This window comes from Manduca sexta, unplaced genomic scaffold (assembly GCF_014839805.1).
Source record: "Manduca sexta isolate Smith_Timp_Sample1 unplaced genomic scaffold, JHU_Msex_v1.0 HiC_scaffold_1226, whole genome shotgun sequence".
NCBI classification, from domain to species: domain Eukaryota; kingdom Metazoa; phylum Arthropoda; class Insecta; order Lepidoptera; family Sphingidae; genus Manduca; species Manduca sexta.
The window spans coordinates 1-23,356 of NW_023592070.1; the positions used below are offsets into that span (position 1 = coordinate 1).

General features: G+C 35.1%; 1 protein-coding gene across 1 annotated transcript; it reads right to left on the bottom strand.

Annotated features, from left to right (window-relative positions):
* Positions 1 to 15,938: 15,938 nt before the first annotated feature.
* On the bottom strand, positions 15,939 to 17,311 carry LOC115442298 (acetylcholine receptor subunit beta-like 1). The gene has a single exon (XM_030167308.2). It carries the CDS (start codon positions 17,294 to 17,296, stop codon positions 16,112 to 16,114), a length of 1,185 nt encoding a protein of 394 aa, XP_030023168.2. The 5' UTR covers positions 17,297 to 17,311; the 3' UTR covers positions 15,939 to 16,111.
* Positions 17,312 to 23,356: the final 6,045 nt, after the last annotated feature.

The following is a 23,356-nucleotide window of genomic DNA, read 5'->3' on the forward strand; positions in this document are numbered from 1 at the left end:
AATTATGCTGCTCTGTTGCAACCGAATATACATAGGCTGAACGGAACACGACACACTTACGTGGGCCACTATGGCGGGTTTTAACACTTTGTAAGCGGTGGTCGACATCCGGCGGATATAAAATAAAACCTACCACCAGCGAAATACATACTACTAGTCTCAGTATGTCTCGATTGAAACTAGAATTCGAATATTTTCACTACTTATCCAATTATGATGGATATAAAACCTTGTAAAGATATTTCGATGTTTGTCGGAAATAAACTCAGAAATCTCTGAATGGAGTTGAATGAAATCTGAGACAGATAGACCCTACCTTCTAGAAAATTATGCAATGCGAACAAGAAGCCAATGCGAGCATCTAGTATACATATCAAGAGACATGACGGGAAGAAGGTAAGGCAAATGAAATTTCACGCGAAGCCAGTTGGTACGTCTAATATGTAATAAAAAGGAGTAATGAATCTCATTTGTAAGAATGAAGGCACGCGTCGAGTTAAAATCTTAATTCGTTTATACACTTTTCTCCATTCGTCCGCGCCGAATGGGAAACTATTTTACCGCGTTCATTTTAACTTCTCCTGTGGTGGTGATGAGATTATTGTTTATTCCACCGCATTGACTGCACCTGATCGTAAGCGCTTTGCTGTACAGATAGAGTATTGAATGACAAGACGGTTATCTAATACCATTTGATACAATCATGCGTAATAAGCTGCTTTTCATGGTACTTATGCATGATCCTCTTTTGGTATTTGAACTAATTGGTTCAAGTTTGGTGGGTTCATCATCAAGCGATGGCGCGCATGATATTTTATTTATATACACACTCACGCCCTTTATCCCTGAAGTAGTAGGAAGAGCTAAAACTAGCGCACCCACCTTCCGCCATGTATTCCATCAAATAGGGGGCGAGACTATCGCCATTTCAGGCACTAATTCCAGACTCCAGGCTGATAACGAGCAGGAATCAATATCACTTTGGCCGACTCGGAATTCGGACCCGAAACCTCATCACTACAGTCGCAAATACAACTACGCCACCGAAGTGTCCAGATATCCTGAAAAAATATTAAAATTATTTACTCGCCACAAGCTCGTCCCTCAGTCTCGCATCTAATCCAATTGGGCGCGCAGTTGAGAAAGCGGTCAGGCAGGCACAAATGAGATTTATCTGTTCGAGTCACTCAGCACTGCACTGTTCTGTATTCAGTGCTTAGCTGGCTCGACATCTCGTGGACACGTTTAATTAACTTCCCTTGTTTGTTGTAGACATGTTTTATATAAAGTTGTAATATTTAATCATAAGAATTGGTCGCGACTTCAAACGCTATGTAAGTGACAGTATGATATATTCCTAACATATTTTTCGTACTTATCTAAAAAAGTTTGAATCCAAATTAAAAAATAAGCCAAATTAAATCGCGTAACGATCCATAATGCAACGGAAGCACCTAATTAAAAAATAAAACAAAATAATAAGATTTTTTATATGATCATAGTACGATCAGCAACAAAAGTCGATGAACAGATACTAATTTACAAAACACCTGAACACTGAAACGGACCATAAATCACTTACCTGAAGAGTACAGATTAAGGTTATCATTTCAATATGGACACCAAAGTAAAGGATTGGCTGAAAAATTATGAAAAGGAACTGACGTTTACGTTGAATCCTTCGAAGAGAATCTCCTGCCAGAATAATTTTGAATTTACACATTTGGTTTTTAAACCGGCCAGTGTTCTATAAAATAGGATGTTTAAAATGTAACTAACCTATTCCTATTAATGTTATAATATTACTTACTAATATATTATGTTTTGCCCATACTTAAAAATATATATTCTGGTTATTAACTTCAATATGTACTATTATATTAACCTGAAGAATTTGTTTGTTTGAATGCGCTAAACTCAGGAACTACATAACTTATTTTGAAAATATTTCACTAATAGAAAGCTACATTACTCCTGAGTGCTGTAAGCTACTTTCATCCCGGGTAAATATATAGCATTACTTTTGACCTTGAAAAACTTTTTCACGCGGGCGGAGCAGCGAGCCAAAAGCTAATATGTTATAAAATAACAATTTAATTGATATTCTGGACTGCTGTATTAATTCGGCAATGTTTTGATAGTAAAACGCGGTGCGCTGCGTTTCGCGAGATGGGTGTATTGAAGCTTGATGGGTTCAATTTAACGAATAGAAAAAAGCTTGTACTTATATAAAACAAAGAATGTGCTAATTTCAGCCACATTTGTATTTATTACAGATCATAAAAGAATTCGCTAGTAATATTTGACATTCAATGGTTTGACTGCGTTCAGCTACTTTTGTAGTTCAATTATGACAAGTTATTTTGAACTTAGTGTAATCAGTAACTTATGGTAAATGATAATGATTAGGAAATATTGGAAACAAATTATGTTCAACGACTTCTGTTGCTGACTGTACCAGCATATAGAGTAGCATATCCATGTGTTAAATTTCATCCAAATCCGTCCAGCAGTTTTAGCTTTTTAACATTCAACACGTATACAAACTTTCCAGTATGGTTAAATTAGTAAGATAAAAACTTGATTTCATTATACGTAAAAGTTAAGCGTCTATTTCCCTACATTCGTCTAATATAACAACCGCACACCGAGAGTCGAAAATACAAGTAAATGCAATTATTAAAACTAACCCAAAAGCAGTAAGAAGCCGAGTTTTGCCTTCGTTTTACTTCTGGGATTTCATATACAATACAAACAATACTAAAGTAGTCTATGTTAGCATACTTTGGGAATTCTGTTCAGTGCTTTTAACTAGACTGCGATGTACTTAACATTTCAAAGAACCAAAAAATAAAATATAAACTATTAATATTTTTTTCTACGACAAATATTATTTTAAAATATACGTAATTGAAATGTTCCCCAATTCGAGAAAAAACAAAATGGCGTCTGACAAAAGCAAAAAATATTTGAATCCTTTGTTTTATAAAAAAAAGGCGCTTCGATCAAAACCAGCCAGGATTTCGGGCATAGGAGCAAACTAAATGCGTCCGAAAAATCTCGCGGAAATCGCAGCATGTGTTTTTATTTAAAATTCGAACGAAAAAAGTAACGGAAAGTTTGACAGAGGCCGAGTATCCGGACGAATACCCTTTTGCAACATTTTGGCGACATTTGAATATTTCCATTTATAAACGCAGTCCGATTTGAAAACGGAATATTTGTCTTTGAATAAACGCCGAATTCCGATTTTGTTTTGTTTATAACTTGTTTGAATTTATACAGTATTGAATTTGACATATATATTTTTATATAAACCGGCCAACGGCCAACCAAATGGGTCATTGGATGCAATCGATATCGATTTCGACATACAAAATACTTACCTTATAAGACAGGAATGTGTAATTCTACATAATATTAATAACAGCCCTGCATTATATACTGTCCCACTGCTGAGACGGGCTCTACTACTGAGAGGGTTTAGGTCTTAGTCTGATGGTAAGCGATACGACCACCCGTAAACAGCAGAAACACCATCCTATAACTTGAATTACAAAGTATTGTTTGTTATTGCACTGCGCTCGCCATCTTGAGACATGAGATGTTAAGTCTTCTTATGTACAGTAGTTACACTGCTTGTAATGTCCTTCAAACCGGAACATAACAATGACTACACACACCTGCTTGGCGGCAGAAATAGACATTGCGGTAGTACCTACGAAGACGGATTCTCACATATGAAAGACCTACCACCAGTAAGAAATAATTTATGAAAGACGTTTCTTGTTGTATACTAAACTAGAATAGTGATATTTATGGTTACCTACGAACATTTGCTATTTTTATGCATTTTAATTACTTCCAGCGGTGATAGCCTAGTTGGTAGTAGAACGTACTGATGAGTAGTATATCTACAGGATCAACACAGAAGAACACACACTTCTGACATTTCTAAAAGTTATGTGTATAATATTGTTTATCAATTATGGTACGCTTTAACGGTGAAGGAAAACATCGTGAGGAAACCTGCACATGTGCGAAGTTCTCTGTAAGAATTTTTAGGGTATGTGAAATCTGTCAATGTGCCCTAGGCCAACGTGGTGGACTAAGAATATCCCTCTCAGTAGCAGAGGAGGCCCGTGCACACCAGTGGGACCAAATGTAATACGGAGCTGATGTAATTATATTATTTCAAATATTAGAGACCTTGAGGCGTTAGCCGCTGTCGACTTGTTGCCGAAACTCGACACTCCTATTTACATTACAGTTATTGCTGAAACGACAGCCAGTTTCATAGCTATGTCGAATTACTGTGCAACAATTAAGAGCGTAAACACAAAGGTTACGTCATAAAAGGTTTATACATAAATATTTGATAAAAGTCAAAAACAAATTATGAAATGATCTACTACAAAATCACCAGAAAATCCGTATTTATTTAAACGGAAATTATTATGATTAATGATTATATTCAAATCGCAAAATCTAGACGTAAAACCGCAGCGCGGGAAGTTCCCAAGTCGTAAAACTTGGAGTTCGGCAACAACTTATTTTAATGGACTATTCCTTACTTTTATGTGGACATCTTAATTCTCACATTAAAGTGCGCCGTGGACACTTCACCTAACGACTGTTTTATATAAAAACTTATTTATTACACAAATTTTTGGGTATTCGATTTAAGTGCTACATTTGGTTTGGTAGGACATTTATTTGTATCTTTAATAGTCCAAAATATAGAGATAATAGATTCACTATTCTGGCTTGTTAATTGCTTGCTTGGACTGTCTTAATAGCTTATCTAATAATGCGCGCTACGACTACTGCTTTGAGTTCCCGGATCAAAATCCAAGGTCAGGCAAAGTGATACTAAATTTTTCTGCTAAAAATCAGTCCGGAGTCTGAAATTTGTGCTCGATATCGCGATAGGCTCGCCTTTTATCACTTCACGGGATGGAACATAGGTTGCAAATTAGCTGCCTTGGTTGCGCCTTTGCCTATCGTCTAGGAGATAAAAATGTATTTATTTATTTTATTTTATTTTATTGAGGAAAAACAAACAGTTGTACATTAAATATGAATAAATAAGAACATACATACATTTTTTTATAAACATACAACCTACAACGTTTTTCACAGTATATGAACTAAGTATAATTTTCAGGTACGAGCGATTAAATTATAATAAAGAAATAAAATTAACAAATGAAAAGCAAAAAAAAAAGGAAAATTATTAATAACTAAGAAACGGATAGGTGACAAATTAAAGTATAAATAATACCTACGGATCAAAATCTAGCATCATAATAAACATGGTTTTTCGAAACACACTTTGAGATGAGGCAAACAAATCCAAATTCAAAAAGAATTCGTTATATGTTTTGACAAGGCGACGAAGAGGTGCACGAACCCCTGCATTTGTGTGACACGTGGTAACAGCAAAGACAGGCCTCCTGCATACCTCACGTCTTATAACAGTTCTTGGAACAATGTAATAAAGGTCATTTATTAAACTTACACAGTCAAACTTGCCATTACACAGATTATAAAGAAACATAGTATCGAGATATATTCGTCTAGCCTTTAAACTTAACAATTTATAGTGTCGAAGAAGGTTATTGTAGGGAAGTTTACTGCGGTGACACCGATAGTGCATGGTTCTTAGATATTTGCGTTGTACGCCCTCCAACCTATCACTATATTTTCCGTAAAGAGGGTTCCAAACTTGTACAGCATATTCTAACTGGCATCTAATAAGAGATTTGTATAAATGAGTGTAAGTGGCAACATGTATGAAATCAGTTGATGACCGCATAACAAACCCATACATGCGGTATGCATTTTTAATAATCATATCAACATGTTCGTCCAAATGCAGTTTACTATCGAGCAATACACCCAGATCCTTAACCACAGATACCCCTAGACAGAGATACATTCGAAATAATATAAGTATGGATTGTGGAATTGATATTTTTTGTAAAAGAAATAGCCAAGCATTTAGGGATGCTAAGTTGAATTTTGTTGTCTATGCAATAATTAGATAATCGAGTAAGGTCTTCCTGGAGTAAATTACAGTCATGTTGGTTGTTTATACTTTTAAATACTTTTAGGTCATCAGCATAAAGTAAAAATTTAGAATGTCGAAAGCATTTATTGATATCGTTAATAAATAGTATGAAAAGAAGAGGACCTAATATTGACCCCTGGGGCACGCCTGAAGTAACAACTGCACTGAGGGACTGATGACCTTTAATCACTACTTGTTGCGACCTATTAGTTACATATGAAGAGAACCACCGCAATAAGTCACCACGAATCCCATTATAAGCTATTTTAGTGAGAAGCAATTCATGATCAACCTTATCGAATGCCTTTCGAAAATCTGTGTACACTGCGTCGACTTGCACACGGCGATCCATGGTTTTAAAACATAATCAGTAAATTCCAATAAATTGGTGACAGTAGACCGCTTTTTACGAATCCATGTTGCTGCTTGATAATTATGTTATGCAATATTGGATAGATTGCATTGTGTACCAGACGTTCAAAAGCTTCGACAAGGCAGGCAGAATAGAGATCGGCCGATAATTTTCAATGTCCTGCTTAGAGCCAGACTTATATACAGGCGTAATATTTGCACTTTTCCAAACATTAGGAAACAAACCCTCGGTGAGACATTTATTGAACAAAATATGTAAAGGCTTACTAATATTTATCGCCGTCATTTTTAGAAAATAAGCAGGCAATCCATCCGGTCCAGGTCCTTTTAATACATTAAGGGATTTCAACTCTTTTAGAATAGTGTCAATTTTAACTCAATACCACTGACAATAGAACAGTTATTATCAGCGTAGTCCCTCGGAGGTAACCAGTTGCTTGTAAGTGAAGATGCTTCATAAACCGAGAGAAAGAATTCAGAAAATAGATTGCAGATAACATTAGGGTCGTTAGAACATTGACCTTTATAATGCATGTTTTGTGGAAAACCACTGGATGTTTTTCGATTAGAAATATATCGCCATAAATATTTTACATCTTTATGTATGTTTTCTTCCACCATACTTATGTACTTTAGGTAGTCTTTTTAGATTCAACTTGAAACCGTCGGCGAAGAAACGAAAATTGCTCATAGTCAGACACTTGGCAGTACTTTTTCCACTTAACCCAAGCTTTATTTTTATTATTAAATATGTGTACTAATGATTTAGAGAACCACCGAGGGAATTTCCCTGGAATCGGGCGGGACATTGGAATACGTTTACGTATAGTACAAAAAATAGTATCATAAAATGCATCGACAGCTTCCGAAGCAGTCAAATTTTTAAGAGTAACATACCAATCAATTTTAGATAGATCCTGGTTTATTTGATCATAATCAGCTTTGAAAAAATTATAGTTATATTTAATTGCCGGTTTTAATAGACTACAATCATAATTATATTGGATAGTTGTGCAAAAGGGAGGATGATGGTTATCTACAGGCAATAACAAAGCCAATGGCGCCATGGTAACACAATCAGAATTACTGAGTAACAAGTCTAAAATGCGTCCCTTATGGTTAATAAAGCGATTAAATTGTGACGCACCAGCCATCGCCATAAAATTAGACAAATATTTTGAAGCAATAGAGCAACTTTCGAAACTCAAAGCAGAGGAGTGTGCGCTAGCAGGTACCCAATCAATTTCTGGAATATTATAATCTCCAAAGATATAAAATGTACCGGAGGTAAATTTGTCTATTGCAGTTTCCAATACATCAAAATGAGCAGAGTAAACATCCGAAGAACAATTAGGTGGGATATATGCAGCACTTATACAGTATGTTTCTCCATTATTCCCGAGAAGTTGTACAAATACATGTTCAACGTATTGGACGGTGTTGATCAAGACACAGGTTGGACGTAACGCCCTTAATACAGCCACTAGCACGCCACCTCCATCTTTTTTATTAGAGGTTAACAGATTACGATCACACCTATAGACAGTGTACCTGTCATCTATATACTCACTGTCAAAAATTTGTGAAGTAAGCCAAGTCTCAGTTAATATTATTATGTCGAATGAGTTAGCTAATATGTTCATATGTAGTATATTAAGTTTTGTTCGTATACCCCTGCAGTTTTGATAATAGATTATTAACTTATTAGGCACTTAAAGGGCACTTATGACGAAACAATATAACCAGTAGAAGAAAAAATAATAATAATATTAATAAGTTAAAAAAGGCATATAAAATTGGCACGTAACCATAGTCTAAGCAGAGGTAACAAGGCACTATAGCTACTCTTTCAAACATAATAGGTAACGGCAATGTTGACTGTGCATCACACAAATAATAATGACAACCATGAACAAAAATAAGATAAATAAAAATATCATAAAGGTAATTATCAGAATATTTTACATTCGTATAAGTCACCACTAATTCCAGATTCAGAATAAGTTCAACTAATAATCTATAACAAGGTATAACATTTAAAAAATAATACGACTAATGCACTTAAAATTCAGATATTCTATAGTTAAATATGTAAAACATTTTTATTTTTGAGACATGTGACTTGGTTTAATTTTTGCGATGTCTTGGTGTGTGCGTATCGCAATGGCAGTCTTGTTATCTGTCTCACGCACAAGGATAGTAGCATGCTTAACCCAAACGTATTTGAAATTATGTTTCTTAGCCGCTTCCTTGCATTCACGAAACAATTGTTTATTTTTAAGAGTAGTTTTTGTTTATTTTTAAGTTTTTTTGTAATGTGTGCTATTGTTTAAGCTTGCTAGAAAAGCAAGAAACGATTAATTTAGATAGTCAGCAAATAGGTATTTGATAACAACCCGTTAATCAACGTCAATAATACAGTGACGACTTCGATTGTCCCACTGCTGGACATCAACCTCTTACATGAGAAATGGTTTGATGGAAGTGGGTTAAATTGGCAGAGCAACGCAGTAGGCATATACCTCAATGTCTACAGCATGAAAGCGCTGGTCGACCGAGTTCTGTCCTACAGAAAACGAACGTAGTACCTAACGTGGTATATTAGCTGGTGGTAGGATATATTTTATATCCGTCCAGATAGCGATCACCGTACACAAGGTGTTAAAACCCGCAACAGAAGCCCGAGTAAGTGTCGCGTTTCGGGATCAGCCTATTTGTATGCGGTTCCAACAGGCCGGCATTATTGTGTCGACTGGCGAGGGGTAATCATATCTCAACATTCTATTGGACTTCACTCTTCTTATCATCAGATACTATTAAGTTGCAGAAAGGTCACTTTTCCGTGTCCAAAAACAAAGAACGAAAATATTTCCCTAGTTGTGTAGTATGAACTTCAATGACATTCGTGAAAACAGCAAACTCAATATCTTTACAATTCAAATATCGTCAAAGAATCAGAAATTAACAGCTCATAAGCAACACCTGAAAGAATTAATCATACAGTATCACAATGGAAATCCGACTATAAATAACCCTGTTCAAATTAGATTTTCGCTTGACAAATGCCGGCAATTACTCTGAGATAGGTCGAGCCTTTCCGATACTGTATTTTGCTGATTTTCTTCGAGCAATATTTTTCCTTTCAATACAAATAAATGAAATTACACCTGAATGTTCTTTCTAGAAATATTTATTTAGTATGAAATGAATAGCAATATTTTTGTTACAATTTTAAATTGGTTTACGTCTCCTTTTTATTTTTAGCTTCTATGCTTAGCGGCTTAAATAGGCAATGCATAATAACTATAATATATATTATAATAACAGCCTAGATCAAAATAATATATTGTAACTCGAAAATGAAACCTAGATTTTCATAGAATATGATGTCCACTTTAGGGTATGAAATTCACTTGATTTATGAAAACTGGCCCAGATTATGAGTTGGGGGTCAGTGGCCCAGACCTCAAGCTCACCTTGTATGTAATTCTGGGACGCACCACTAAATTGGCATTATTGTTGAAAAATATTACGAGCCACGAAGGCTTAGAAAATATATTTATTGATGATAACATTTTTATCTTTTTGCATTTGGTATATATTAAATGTGCGGTTAATATATTTCTTGTAAAATTATTTTATTCGTTGGTTAGGGTTTTCTTTTTAAATAAAGGTCTGTTGAGTCAATTAAATTTTATTTAACTGTTATTGTATTAAACAGCTAATTTAGATAGTATTCATTTTGTTACCATTTATTCGGGAACAGATTTAAGTTTGTTTTTGGTCGGCTTATATATTTGTAACTAGTAGAATTTACTCAGAAATGTTAAGTAGGCACTAAACCTGGTAATTTTCGAAATCGGTTCAGTAGTTCCAGAGACTAGTCCTGCAAACCTACAAACAAACTGACAAACTTTTCCTCTTTATAATATTAAAAAAGAAAAGTATATTAGTATTATATACATTAATTTAATATTAACTTATCTTTGGGTTTCTATTTCGCTGCGTCATCTCAAACATTAACGTTAGAGTAAACACAATTACTATTATAACGACTTAAAAATGTGTACTGATTGCCTCGGTGGCATAGTTGTATTACATGTGCAGTAAGGCAGCGCTCTGAGGTCCTGGGTTCGAATCCCGGTTCGAGCAAAGTGATATTTGGGTTTTTAGCTCTGTATCAGCCCGGAGTCTAGAATTGGTGCCCAATATGACGATAAGCTCGCACCCTATCACATCATGGGACGGAACACACTTGGCGAAAAGTGGGTGCCCTAGTTGCACCTCTGCATACCTCTGTCGGGGATAAATGCATGTTGTGTGTATTTAAAACGTGTACTAAATATAACTATTTTGCGGATTTCATCGCGGTTTTTTATATTATAATTGTGAGCTCACTCGGCGTAGATGGGATCATCGACAGTTAAATTTAAAACAAACTTATATATTGTAAAATATAGGTAGATATTGTAACTGACTTTTCGTATGACCAACACCTCAGTCCGCCCCGAGACCACGAAGGCTGCTGGAGAAAATTATAATATAAAAAAAATAAAATCCACAAAATAGTTTCATTTTAATGTCTAACATTCGCGTAAACATATACAATCATAATGTGTACTAAAACAAAAAAAAATGCTGTTTCAACAATCGGCGAATTTTAGACCTCGCTCTACATAGAATGTCATTAAATACTATATACTAACCCGTCTGTCTGTCTGTAGAAGTTTTGACGCCTCAGTTCATACACGAGAATGCACTTAGACCGGCCGCCGGCTTATTATTTCCAGACTGACTATAATTGCATCATTAAGGGGCTGGAATCGTCTAAAACAATCCTTATTAATAACTTTTAGTGAGAATATATTTGCATACGGCTGAATAGCGACCCTAATAAGTAGTAGAGTGAATTTTTTCAAAAGGTAACCTGAGGCAAAAAATGCCTTAGTATCGGCCAACTTAACAAAAAACAAAAACTAAAACAAATTAACTAAGGCTCAGTGGTAGACAATTTTTTTTCAAAAGGTAATCCGAGCAAAAATGGCTTAGTATAGGCCAATTTAACAGAAAACAAATACTAAGGCAAATTAACTAAGGTTCAGTGGTAGACTAAATTTTTTCATAAGGTAATCCGAGCAAAAATGGCTTAGTATAGGCCAATTTAACAGAAAACAAAAACTAAGGCAAATAAACTAAGGTTCAGTGGTAGACTAAATTTTTTCAAAAGGTAACCTGAGGCATAAAAATGCCTTAGTTACGTATCGGCCAATTTAACAGAAAACAAAAACTTAGACAAAATTAAATAAGGTCTCAGTGGTAGACTAAATTTATCCAAAAGGTAACCTGAGGCATTAAAAATGCCTTGGCTGCCTGCCTGCTTTAAACAGAAAAGAAAAACTAATACAAAAGTAAATAAACCTAAAAGTGAAGCCGGTAGGAATCAGGTTGTGTGGACACTTCGCCACTGCAAGATGTGAAACCCAAGGTGGTCCCCGCAAGTGTGTCGCGTTCGGGGATCATACTGTGGTCATCCCGTTTTAAATAGGCCGGAATGATTGCGTCAACGTCTTCAGACTGAAGATTGAAGTCTTCCAACTGCGCGTTCCAATGGCATATCTTTTATTTTATTAAAATACTAGCTGACCCGACAGAAGTTGTCCTGTCTAAGTAGGCATTTGAAGTACGCATTCTATCAATCGCTGACAATTATTTCAAACAACTGACAGTTAGATAAATTAATATTATCGTTAAGTTTTCTTAAATTTTCTAATTTTCCGCGCAATTTTTTGATTTTTTTCTTTCATAAGAACCTTCTCCTGACAATAACAAATACAACAAAATAAATAGTGAAATCGGTCCAGCCGTTCACGCGTGATAGCGTGACCAAGGGAAATAGGGATTTATTTTTATATATGTATATACATTATATATCATTGTTCTCGATTAAAAAATAATGTTAATATCAAAAATTTCATGATTTCTACCTCTTAACACTTGGTTAAATATTGATATCTAGAATTCACCTTCGGTTCCTGATATCTAATTATAAATGACATTGGTTGCAATATGAACTTAAATCAGTTCAGAAATATTCATCATGTCTGGTGCGGCAGTCTCGACATAGCGATACTAATGTTAATTGCGATGCTACGAAAATGTCCTGCGAAATTTATATTGAATTGTTAGTTATCGAATCGGTAAAACATTACGATTGGTAATGATATCGTCTACCGCCCTTGGCCTGGTAATTTATTTATTAAATATAACGTAACATATGTATATATAGCATCACTTTTTCCTTTTCAAAGGGTAGACAGAGGTGTTGATACCGGTGTTCCGGTTTCAAGAACATTGTAGCCAGTGGAACTACTGGACATAATAAGACTCATGTCTCGGATGGCGAGCGCAATGGAAAACCAAACAATACTTTGTAATTCAAGGTGTTGGATGGTGTTTCTATTGTTTATGGGTGGTCGTATCGCTTATCATCAGGCGAACGGCAAGCTCGTCTCGTCATTCAAACCAAAAAAAGAATCAGAACTAAATGATGTTGCTACCAAAAGAAAAATCTTATCCAAAACCGCACAAACTCCAGAGCCTGACCGTTACCGTCAACTAAACCGCGCCACTCGCAGCCATAGCTTAAAATTGTACGAGAGGATGTTGCGTCAATTTCCGATGCATTTCCGGCGGAGTTCGGCAAACGGTTTTCAATTATTCGTTATCCCCCATCGCTATTTAGAGTGGAGGATGGAGATAAAATTATATCGCCGTATTTGAGTTGATATTGGATTATGTTATCATGAAACTTAAGTTCGTTTGCAATTTTTTTAAAGACGTGATGGGTCTAATAAACACCATGCTAGAAGGTGTTTTGTTTTATTCATAAAATCTTCCGCTTACCAGCAAAATGTTCAAATAATATTAAATGATCCTCACCTACTTACATATAAGGAAAAGACCCCGCCGCATCTGTCTATTTGAACGCGATAAACCCAAAAACTCCCGAATTGACTGTGATGTTGTTATGGAGATAGGAGACCTAGTGAAGGATATAGTGTACTTTTTATTCCAAGAAAAACTCTTTCACATGGGCGAAGCCGCGAGCAAAAGCTAGTAATAATTCTAGAAGAATCATAGATGCTAACCAATATAAAAGGAAAGCAATAAATGTGGAAGCAGCGAGGTTGTTTGGGTTCTACCAAAACCAATAAAGCTGTCACGCCACCTCAATATTTGTAAAAGAGATACCAACCTCGATCTGACACTTTTTACACCTCATACTAAAATCTTAAACACTAACTAACACCCTGGAATAACTTTACTTCGCAGTAGACGTCCTCCCGTGACCACGAAGGCAGCAAAGTCTTCGAAACGTCAGAAAATTATAACATAAAAAACCGCAACAAAGTTCATATAATAGTTTTATTTTTATATCGAATATTCGCGTAAACATAAGAAATCATTAGACCGTTTTTGTAATTCAGTCACTTTCATGCACAGAGCGAATTAACACTTAATATTTTAACTAAATATGAGAAAAACGTTATATAAAAGATGGCATCCTAAAACTCCATCATTGTTATCATTTAGTATTTTCCAAAACATATCCAACACGTTTTATAATCTCTCGTCACGTCATAAATAATCAAATCCAAAAAAAACTGCATTGATGATTGGAATTGTCACTTGTCTGAGTGCGGTAGTAACTCCATGCGTTGTACGATTTATAAATTCAGTAATGTAGCGTTCGCAGCGAGTTTAGCACAACTATCGCTAAATATAGTTTGGCGTTTAATTACGATGATAATGTTCAGAACACATTAACTGAATTATGACGAGTTATCGCCGGTCTCAATAACTTACGAACATTTAACTAAAGTTAGCTATCTATAGTCGACAGTAAAAGTTACGGTAACTGTTACTCCTGTTCCAATATCCTTTAACTATTGAAACCGCCCGCCCGACGAAGCGTTTTATTTTTGCACTGAGTACAACTAATATTTATTGGGTGCTTTTCATAGTTTCAACTATAATTTTCAGTATTATTACCTACATTCGTTTTTAGGTAGAGCAGAATAAATAACATGGGTACTGCATTTATTATAATAACAATGATTAACTATGTTCATCTTAAAAACATTATCAAGAAATTTAACCGCCTTCAAAAACCATTTAAAATCAAATAATAATTTAACGTTACCTACTTCTTACCAATTTTGGAGTCGATGAATAATTGTCGTTTGTATGTATTTGAATGCTCTTGAAATTTCACTTGAATTGTTCTATACAAATTATAGAACATTATGGTTGCGCACAAATTATCGGTGTCATTCTCAGGTACAGTGGAGGTACGTCACTCCGCTCGGCAGACTGATAAATGACCTCTTGAAGGGCGAAAAAATAACATTAGTTATCCCTCTCAAACCGTGCCAGCCTTACGGAGGAATGCCACAGCAAAAAGCATAGAGAGATCAAAAGATTTTTTATTGGAGTATTAGATTTTTCGATCTTGTGTTATCTTTTTACAATTTTAGCTTATGAATAGGGGCGTAGCTACCACCGCATCAGCTGTGTCAGTGATCCGGGGCCCTTGAGCTTTAGGGCCCCTCTTGGCCCATACCTATATTAAACTAAGCGGGTGCCCAAAAGTTCGCACTGCCTTGAAGGACCCCCAAGAAATATAGATATAGGGCCCCTCTAAATCAAGCTACGCTACTGCTTGCGAATATATCAAAAGAAATCATGTCAAGCAATGTACGATCAGCCACAAAAGTAAATCAACTTTAAACTTTAAATATTCTGTTCCTGGTAATTTTGTGCGTATTCCTCACACCTTTGAAATTATTAAGGAAAACTTTTCGGATATGCAGGGTTTCCTCGCGATTTCTTTCGTCGTTAAAGTAGCCGATAATTTATTAAGAATACACATGTCATTTCCTTGCGTGTGAACCTGCGGAGATTCGTCTCGTCAGTATGTTCTACTCCCAACTAGGTTATACAATTTTTATTTTCTAAATATCATTATCATCAGCCGCAGGACGTCCACTGCTGAACATGGGCCTTCCCAAAAGATCCCCAAGGATTCATATCGACCTATTCGAAGATATATTGATTTCTAAATATATTTGGAGAAAATTATGACCATTAACCATATGAAAATTATGACCACTCGTCATGAATTTACTTTTATAAATCAACTATAGGTGGGTTGGGAAAATGCAGAGTTTTATATACTCAAATAGGAGACTAAAACTTATAAAAACATAGACTGGTAGCCACTAAAAAACAGCCTAAATATTATTTATTGAACCCTTTTCTGTTGTAGTGTAACAAGAATTTTTTGGATTGCGGCTTTGGTACAAGGTGTTTTTTGTGTTGTGACCTCTCCCACCTGTCTTCAAGATTGGCCAAAATTCAGCGCACAATTTGTTCGTATTTATAGCAAATTATGTAACATTAGCCCTCGGTTTCCAGACAATAAACGCCTTCATAATTATTAAGCGGTGTAATTGAAAACTTCATAATTTGAGTAATTTAAAACAAAATAATACAACATTTATTTGCCACAGCATAAACAGATTCTTTATCGATATTCTGCTATGTTACCGATTACTACAAAAACATATTAAAAAGTTTTAATTTATTGCGAAAAACACATTTTTTTTAATAATTTAATGGCGGTGGTTGGGGCATATAAACAAAATATAGACACACATAAACAATAACAGTAACAATAAAGAATACACTGTTAATTATATTTGCAAAATTAGTCCACTGTTCAGCGAATTCGTTGGCACCCACCTCCGATTCCCATTTAGGCCAAACCAGCATCTTCCCTCGGCCTTTGTATACGATATCATTAACGAAAGAGACCCAAAGGGGAGGCACCTTCTCTCTCTTGCACATACCAGCCAACATAAGAGTCAAGAGAAAAAGGAATATGTTGGTCAACATCGAGCCTCGGTAATAGAACAAAACACTAGGCGTGTAAAAACTATGACCAGGCATATTCTCCTGCAACTCTGTCAAGAATGAAAAATGATTCGCTATATTAAAACAGACGAGTCCGAAACGTGTCATTCTTCTCACATCCAAAGTAAAAGAAACTATTGATAATGTAGAAAGTGCTATAGATGGATAAATGAGCGTAGCAGCTACCGTCTCCGCGTGTCGCTCTATCACAAATGTCATTGTTAGTTGGGTCTCCGCTCCCTGATTCTCCTCTTGCTTGTAATCTATTATATCCCACTCCATTCCGTAATCAGCACCAATCATACGTACAGCACGTCCAGCCGTTTTAAGTCTCACTGTGTTATTCTTATTTTTCCATACTCCGAACTTAACACTGCAAGATTGCGTGTCGTACGGCCATTTAGTCAAATCGCTATTGCAAATTGCACTGTCAACCATTTTGTAGATGCAGAAAATTTCACCACTACTCCTGATCGCACATTGTTCGAAGAAGAAATGCACTGACTGCTCTGAATCTATGGAATTCATCAATTTTATTTCGGGGTACCACATGTCAGAGTTCAATATGAGGGTTTCATTCAGTCCGTTATAATCTGCAGGGTTCCAGGTAATTTTGTTATTGTTCCATGTTAACATCACCCAACTATAAATGGCGAATGCTCCCTGGTTGCTGTCGTAATTAAACCATTTTAAGTTGAGCCGCAGTTTTACTTCTACGCCGTTGCGGTCGCAAGGTATGTTCGACAGTTCAGGCTTCAGCTTAAGATCTTTGTGGAGACGTTGCTCCCAGACATTAACGGGTGTTGTATCGTCAATGATGCAGTCTTGCAGGGATTGTTTTAGCAAAATAAATATAAAAAATGTACACAGCATCATGTTTGCAGTTGTAATGTGTACTGTCGGATTGTTTTAGTTGCAGCATACGCCCACTTTGATAAAGGTAATTAATATAATCTGACATGATTTTTGCGCAATATTATTGACTAATTATGCCCGCAACTCTGTCTACGTTTTCTTAGATCTAGATATTATATTTAAGATCACTTCTTTTATATTTAGAAAGCACATTTTTTTTAATAATATTAATTCCGTAGGTACAATTTTATGAAAACTTAATTTAGCTCAGAAAAATGCTTCACGTTTTTTTGTCAATAAATTTTAAATTGATGTGTGGTTTTGCGTGATACACGTGCGAACACGGAAGCCTTACAATTTTGTTATATGTATAGATAACTTTATTTACTGAAATTTGTTTTATTATTTGCTGAGAATTATTATAATTTTACACTGTCCCATCGAAATAAGTTTTTCGTCGAAACTTCCAGAATCTGAAATCAAAACTTCGGTCACTATAATTGTATTTTTTTCATACGTTACAAAACATTGAATAGCAATATATTTTGCTTTATTATCTTTAAGTTATCAAGTCTTGCTCGGGCAGAGTCATCGGTAAACCTAGTATATTCACTCAACTGCGAGTAATAATGCTATCAGCGTAAACACGGCCAGTTAACCCAAGGGCTCTTGGCTGTAAAGAGCGAAGTCCTCCAAAAATATGCCAAAATATTTAACATCATAAATGCAAATGAACAAAAACCATGGTGTTAATGTCCCATAAAATTTGAATTTTACAATCTCTAGCAACACTTACCGTAAAACTGTGTTTATCCGCATTACAATTTGGACTTTATTTGTATATCATAGAGTTGAAAATTGAATGAATGAACATACAACTTATTTCTGAAATTGTGAGGTATGGAATGTAGTTATGATTTTATTTTTCATCTAGAATTATAATACCGCTTAAATTATTCGGGTTCAGCGTGTAATGATGACTTTATTATGCAGACGAATAAAAATAAAGTACGTACGTATATTTGAATTATCAAAAAAAATGCAATAAAAAAACAAAAGTAGGTGATGGTCGGTAAAAAGTTTATTCGCAAATTAAAAAGCGAATTTAATAATCATAAACTCACGCCTTTTATCGTCAGACAGGTATATACGTGAATTCCATGTCAAAAAGTCTTCAATGAAATATAACTAGCAGCCAGTCACAATAATGTTGGCACTCTATAATTATAAATTACGCCATTTTGAATTTCAAACATAATAAATATTTCTAATTATAATTCCAGTACAAATATTAAAACTATTTGCTTCTCTTGGTATTTAAACTCGGAACAATTGAAATATCATTTGCAACGGTAGTACCATCAAGTTTGTATTTAAGGTTTATTAATAACAAACTATTCTCTGTAATACTGACACTATCGTAGAATTGGGTCAGTATTATATATTGTGTAGACAATATACGATAGAAGGCTAGACTGTCCTTAATACACTACTTTTGATATAATTTTCATACCTAGAAAAATCAAACACAAAAGCTTACAACAAAAGTACGAGACTCAATAAAATTAGCAAAGCGAAACGACTTAAGCCAACGCTGACAATGTTTGATACAAAATTCCGACTCCTGGCAAAATTCCATTCAAAACTCGACAATCACAATAATACCATTTTCCGAAGCAATATTCGCGTTCAAGGACGTATTTGGAGGGAAAATGAAAATTTATGTAGAGCTGAACGAACGGCGGGCTGATATTTTACAATCTGACAAATAGCACCGCAGACTGCTTTCCATGGGGCAGTTAAAAATAAGGAAATTTGTACGCACTGTACGTTAGAATTGCGGCGGGTTTTGTATGTTTTTAGAGTTAAATATTTCTGAAATGTTTAGAAAAGTATATATTAATTTTAGGGTCGTTTTCTCTATTAAATAAATAGTTTTTGCTGGCGACCCTACCTGCGTGTAATCTTTTACAGGATATATATGTATTTCCGGAATTAAAAGTCGCCTATAGCACTCAGGAGTAATTTACCTTCCTATTAATTGAAAAATTTAAAAATCAGTTTGGTAATTCCTGCTGTCAACGCGTCCAAACAAACAGTCTTCAGCTTTACATATTAGTATCGTCGAGACTAGCCAAGTTGCCAGTAATAAACACTAACTAAAAAAACGAATTACTTCTATTAAATTTTATTTTTTATTAAACTGCTTCACTTCGCTTGTTGCCACGTCATATTCAATATTACGTCGCATAATGTGTGTTAATTTTGCTTAAAATGTCCTTTTAGGCAGAATACTTCCTCTACTTTGCTGTTAAGGTAATTACTAATACGTAAAAAGCTTCAATTATTACACACAGATTACGCCTACCAGTTTGCAATTTGCATTATTATTATTTAGTAAAATAAATGGAAGTGTATTACTTACAATACATTTCCATGACACCTATTAAATAAGTAATAAAACTTAGAACCTGATTTCCGCTATTACACTTGTAAAGATACTTTGGACTTCACTCGCATTAATATAGGAAGATGTGTTCTTAGATAATTAAAAAATTTTCATTATGCACCAATGCTGATCTCATAAAAAGTAATACAGTTATATTATTTAAATATTCCTCGCCGTTCTCCAGTACAGTGCGAATGCTTGACCTCTCAAGGAACTGCACGGAATAATGGACCATCATTAATTACGGCTTGTTTGCGAGGAAAAACATCTCCCAGGTGAGAAGAAAATTCTTGGCAGAAAAGAGGGATCTATGGCCGCTAATAGATAGCAAGGAGTTATTGTCCTCTTTGCTGCTTGAATGAGTTTAGTTTTATTACCTTTGGCATAGTGAATGTCATGAGTAAATGCCAGTCGTAAAATCTTAACTTCAATTCTCAATTTCATCGTCTTTTACATCGATATATATGTACTACGTACTAGATTTGGCGTTCCGAACATTAACTGTATTACTTGTACTCAACTGAATTAAACTGCAATCTATTCAAACTGACTGTAGTATGGTCAATATTGACAGCTTGCGGTTGTGTACGGAGTGGCGCTCATGAAATAAGAACTCGAGTCTAAGTGTAAACTTGGATTTGAATAAAAAATATTAGTCAAATAAGTAAAATTATTTGTTGTTTAAGTGAATAAATAGGTTAAGACAGTGACGTTTTGGTTGCCATTTCAGTTCAGATTTTGAACAAATAGTTTATATGGACGTTTGTGTCTATAGCATATACGTCAATGGTATTTTATAAGATTGTAACTTTTCGGCAAAGGACAATGCCCAAAACCAGGCTATCTTTGCGTCAGTCATGCGTCTTAACCAAATAACCATGTAAAATCATAATTTTAATTATTACTTCATTTGTATTTATTTCAGTCATGAGCAAATAGGGGTTTTAAAAATATAAAAAAAGTTGTTTAATTGTTGCAAATCAAACACCGGATAATTTACTGCCAATATGGCGAATTGATACCAATTTATAACAAATTCCCCCTTTTAAATGGAATAAAAAAGTTAATATGCACGATAAATGTACTTGTACTTGAATCTATAATATATAGATTAAATATATTATTCATTAAACAAAAATATTGTTATAAAAAATATATTTTACTTAATAATTATGACCAAACTCCAAATAGCTGGTAAAAAAGATAAAATATTAATCATTCTAAAACAAACAAATGGCGACTTGTACTTGCATTGACAGAAATACTCAAGTCAGCTAAAACATGTCTGGACTTTATTTTTAATTAAATGAATATATGGGTACTGATTTTTATTACACTGGCAACTGAAATTAATGACATTTTGACACTATAGATTTGTCTGAATGAAAATATTTAATTATTAAAATATTTTACTCAATATCAGAGTGTTATTCTTATGTATTTTAATGTTGACTCGAAAAATTCACTGTTAAGAAACAAGGTATATAGTGTGTGTTCCGAACTTTGAGACGGAAGGCAGCAACACAATGTCGTCTAGAGCCTAGACCCAGGACAGTTAATCGAGACGACATATCCCGGCGGTGTATTAACTGCACCATTGCGGTGCCACAGCAACGATAAGTATATTTCTTAAACAGGCTATCCAGTTTGTAAGTTATGTAGATTATTATTAACCTACCCACAATGTGTGAAAAATCTTGCAAAAACTAAAGAACACAGTTTAACAATAATAATAATCTGAACACATTTACTGAACTTCTACATTATATTTTAGGTTTCAAGGCTGGAACGAATTTGTGCTGCCTGCTGCAGATCAGTTAATAGAGAGTTTCACAGACAACAACGGCATGACATGACCCGACCAGCACTGCAAGAACTCATTCACTCACTTCAGCAGTATTATAAGCGTGTTGCGGCCACATCAAGTTCTCGTCTGTTTTCTGGAAAGCCATATCTATCAAATTACACATCTGTATAAAAATATATATCAGATTTCGTATTTGTTTTATTTTTCTTTTCCTATGATAAGTAACTGTTAGCCTAATCAGGCTGTGAAGTTAGTTTCTAGGTTCCTGTTCGATTTCCAGGCCAAGCAACATTTTACCTCGGTGTTTCTGACATGACTTGCCTGGAATCGGAATCGTCCAAAGAGGGTTGGCGTCAGGCATGCGGCCGGTCATAAAAACAAAGCTGAATCTATTCTACAATATGTGTTGACGCCATATTGAAATGAGATAATGGTAGGTGAATATAAAGATTAAGTTAATCCATGTAATAGAATATGTCATAAGTCAGAAAAATACCTAGTCTTGCCATACTGGCGTTTAGAGCAAGCTGTACTCTCTAAAACTGACCACAAATCATAATCCAGCGGATTAAGATCGGGACTAGACGACGGCCAGTCTTCAGCTCTGATGAAGTCCGAAACGTTCGATTCCAACCAAGACTGCGTGGACCGAGCTTTATGACCCGGCGCCGAGTCTTGCTGGAAGGACCATACTTGGTTATTGAACATGGTGATGTTAAGGGGCTTAACTACCTTCTCAAGAATGGTATCTTGATACACTTGTGCCGATGTTTTGATACCTTTTCACAAAAATATGGCTCAGTCACTCCTTCATAGCTAACACCCCACCAAACCATCACTGAAGTCGGATAATGTCCACGTTGCACTCTGTCGACTAATTGGGAAGCTTCCTTAGAGCTTTGAGCATAAATACGGTCATTTTGTTTGTTAAAATGTTGCTCAATTGTAAAAATTTTCTCATCCGTAAACAAAATTTTTCTGTGACCTCCCTTTGCGTACCGCTTCAGTAGTTGTTTCGATTTTACCACCCTATTCTTCTTTAAATTATCAGTTAAGAAATGGCCAGTGCGTCTCTTATAGGCTGCAAGTCCTAAGTCATCTTTTAAAATACGCGACATGGTTCTAGGTGCTATCTTCATTTCCCGAGATAAAATCTTTTGCTTTCGGACAGGATTTCTTCGAATTCTTTCCCTTACTGCTTTGACCACCTTTTTTCGTACCGAACACTACGTGGACGGCCAGATCTTTTCTGTCACAAACAGAGGAGGTCTCATTGTACCTATTAATAGCCCGGTACACAAACATTTTACTAATACCAAGTGTATGGAGAGTTTTAAAAATTGCATTTGGCTCCATACCTACTTTGTGTAATGCTATCACAGCGATTCGGTTCTCTTTATCACCCCACACCATTTTAATATCGCAAAATATTTTACAATGTATTGGCGCCAAAATGAGAAAACACAATGAACAATCGTATAAAAATGACAGATTCGAAATTCAAATGTAATATTTTTTTATAATTAAGTGTAACAGTATTTATGGCCAGACTAAGTATGTACTTACACAAAGGGTCGGGTAGTATATGCTCCGTGGAAAAAATAATATTCCGCCATACTATCTTGGAAGTTTTATTGGAGCTTCGTCTCATCAGATATGTTAATACCTATAAATTTCTTATAAGGGCGATTAAAGCTAAGTGAAAAGAATGTCCAATAATTGTTTATAGCGATATCAAGTAGGTTCTGCAATACTGAACTTAATTAGGCACGTAGGTACTTTTTACCGTACATTATTGCAGTCCATACCTAACCTCAAAATAACC

What these genes read in the sequence shown, in the direction of transcription:
- LOC115442298 (XM_030167308.2), bottom strand. Translation starts at nt 17,296, where the DNA reads ATGATGCTGTGTACATTTTTTATATTTATTTTGCTAAAACAATCCCTG.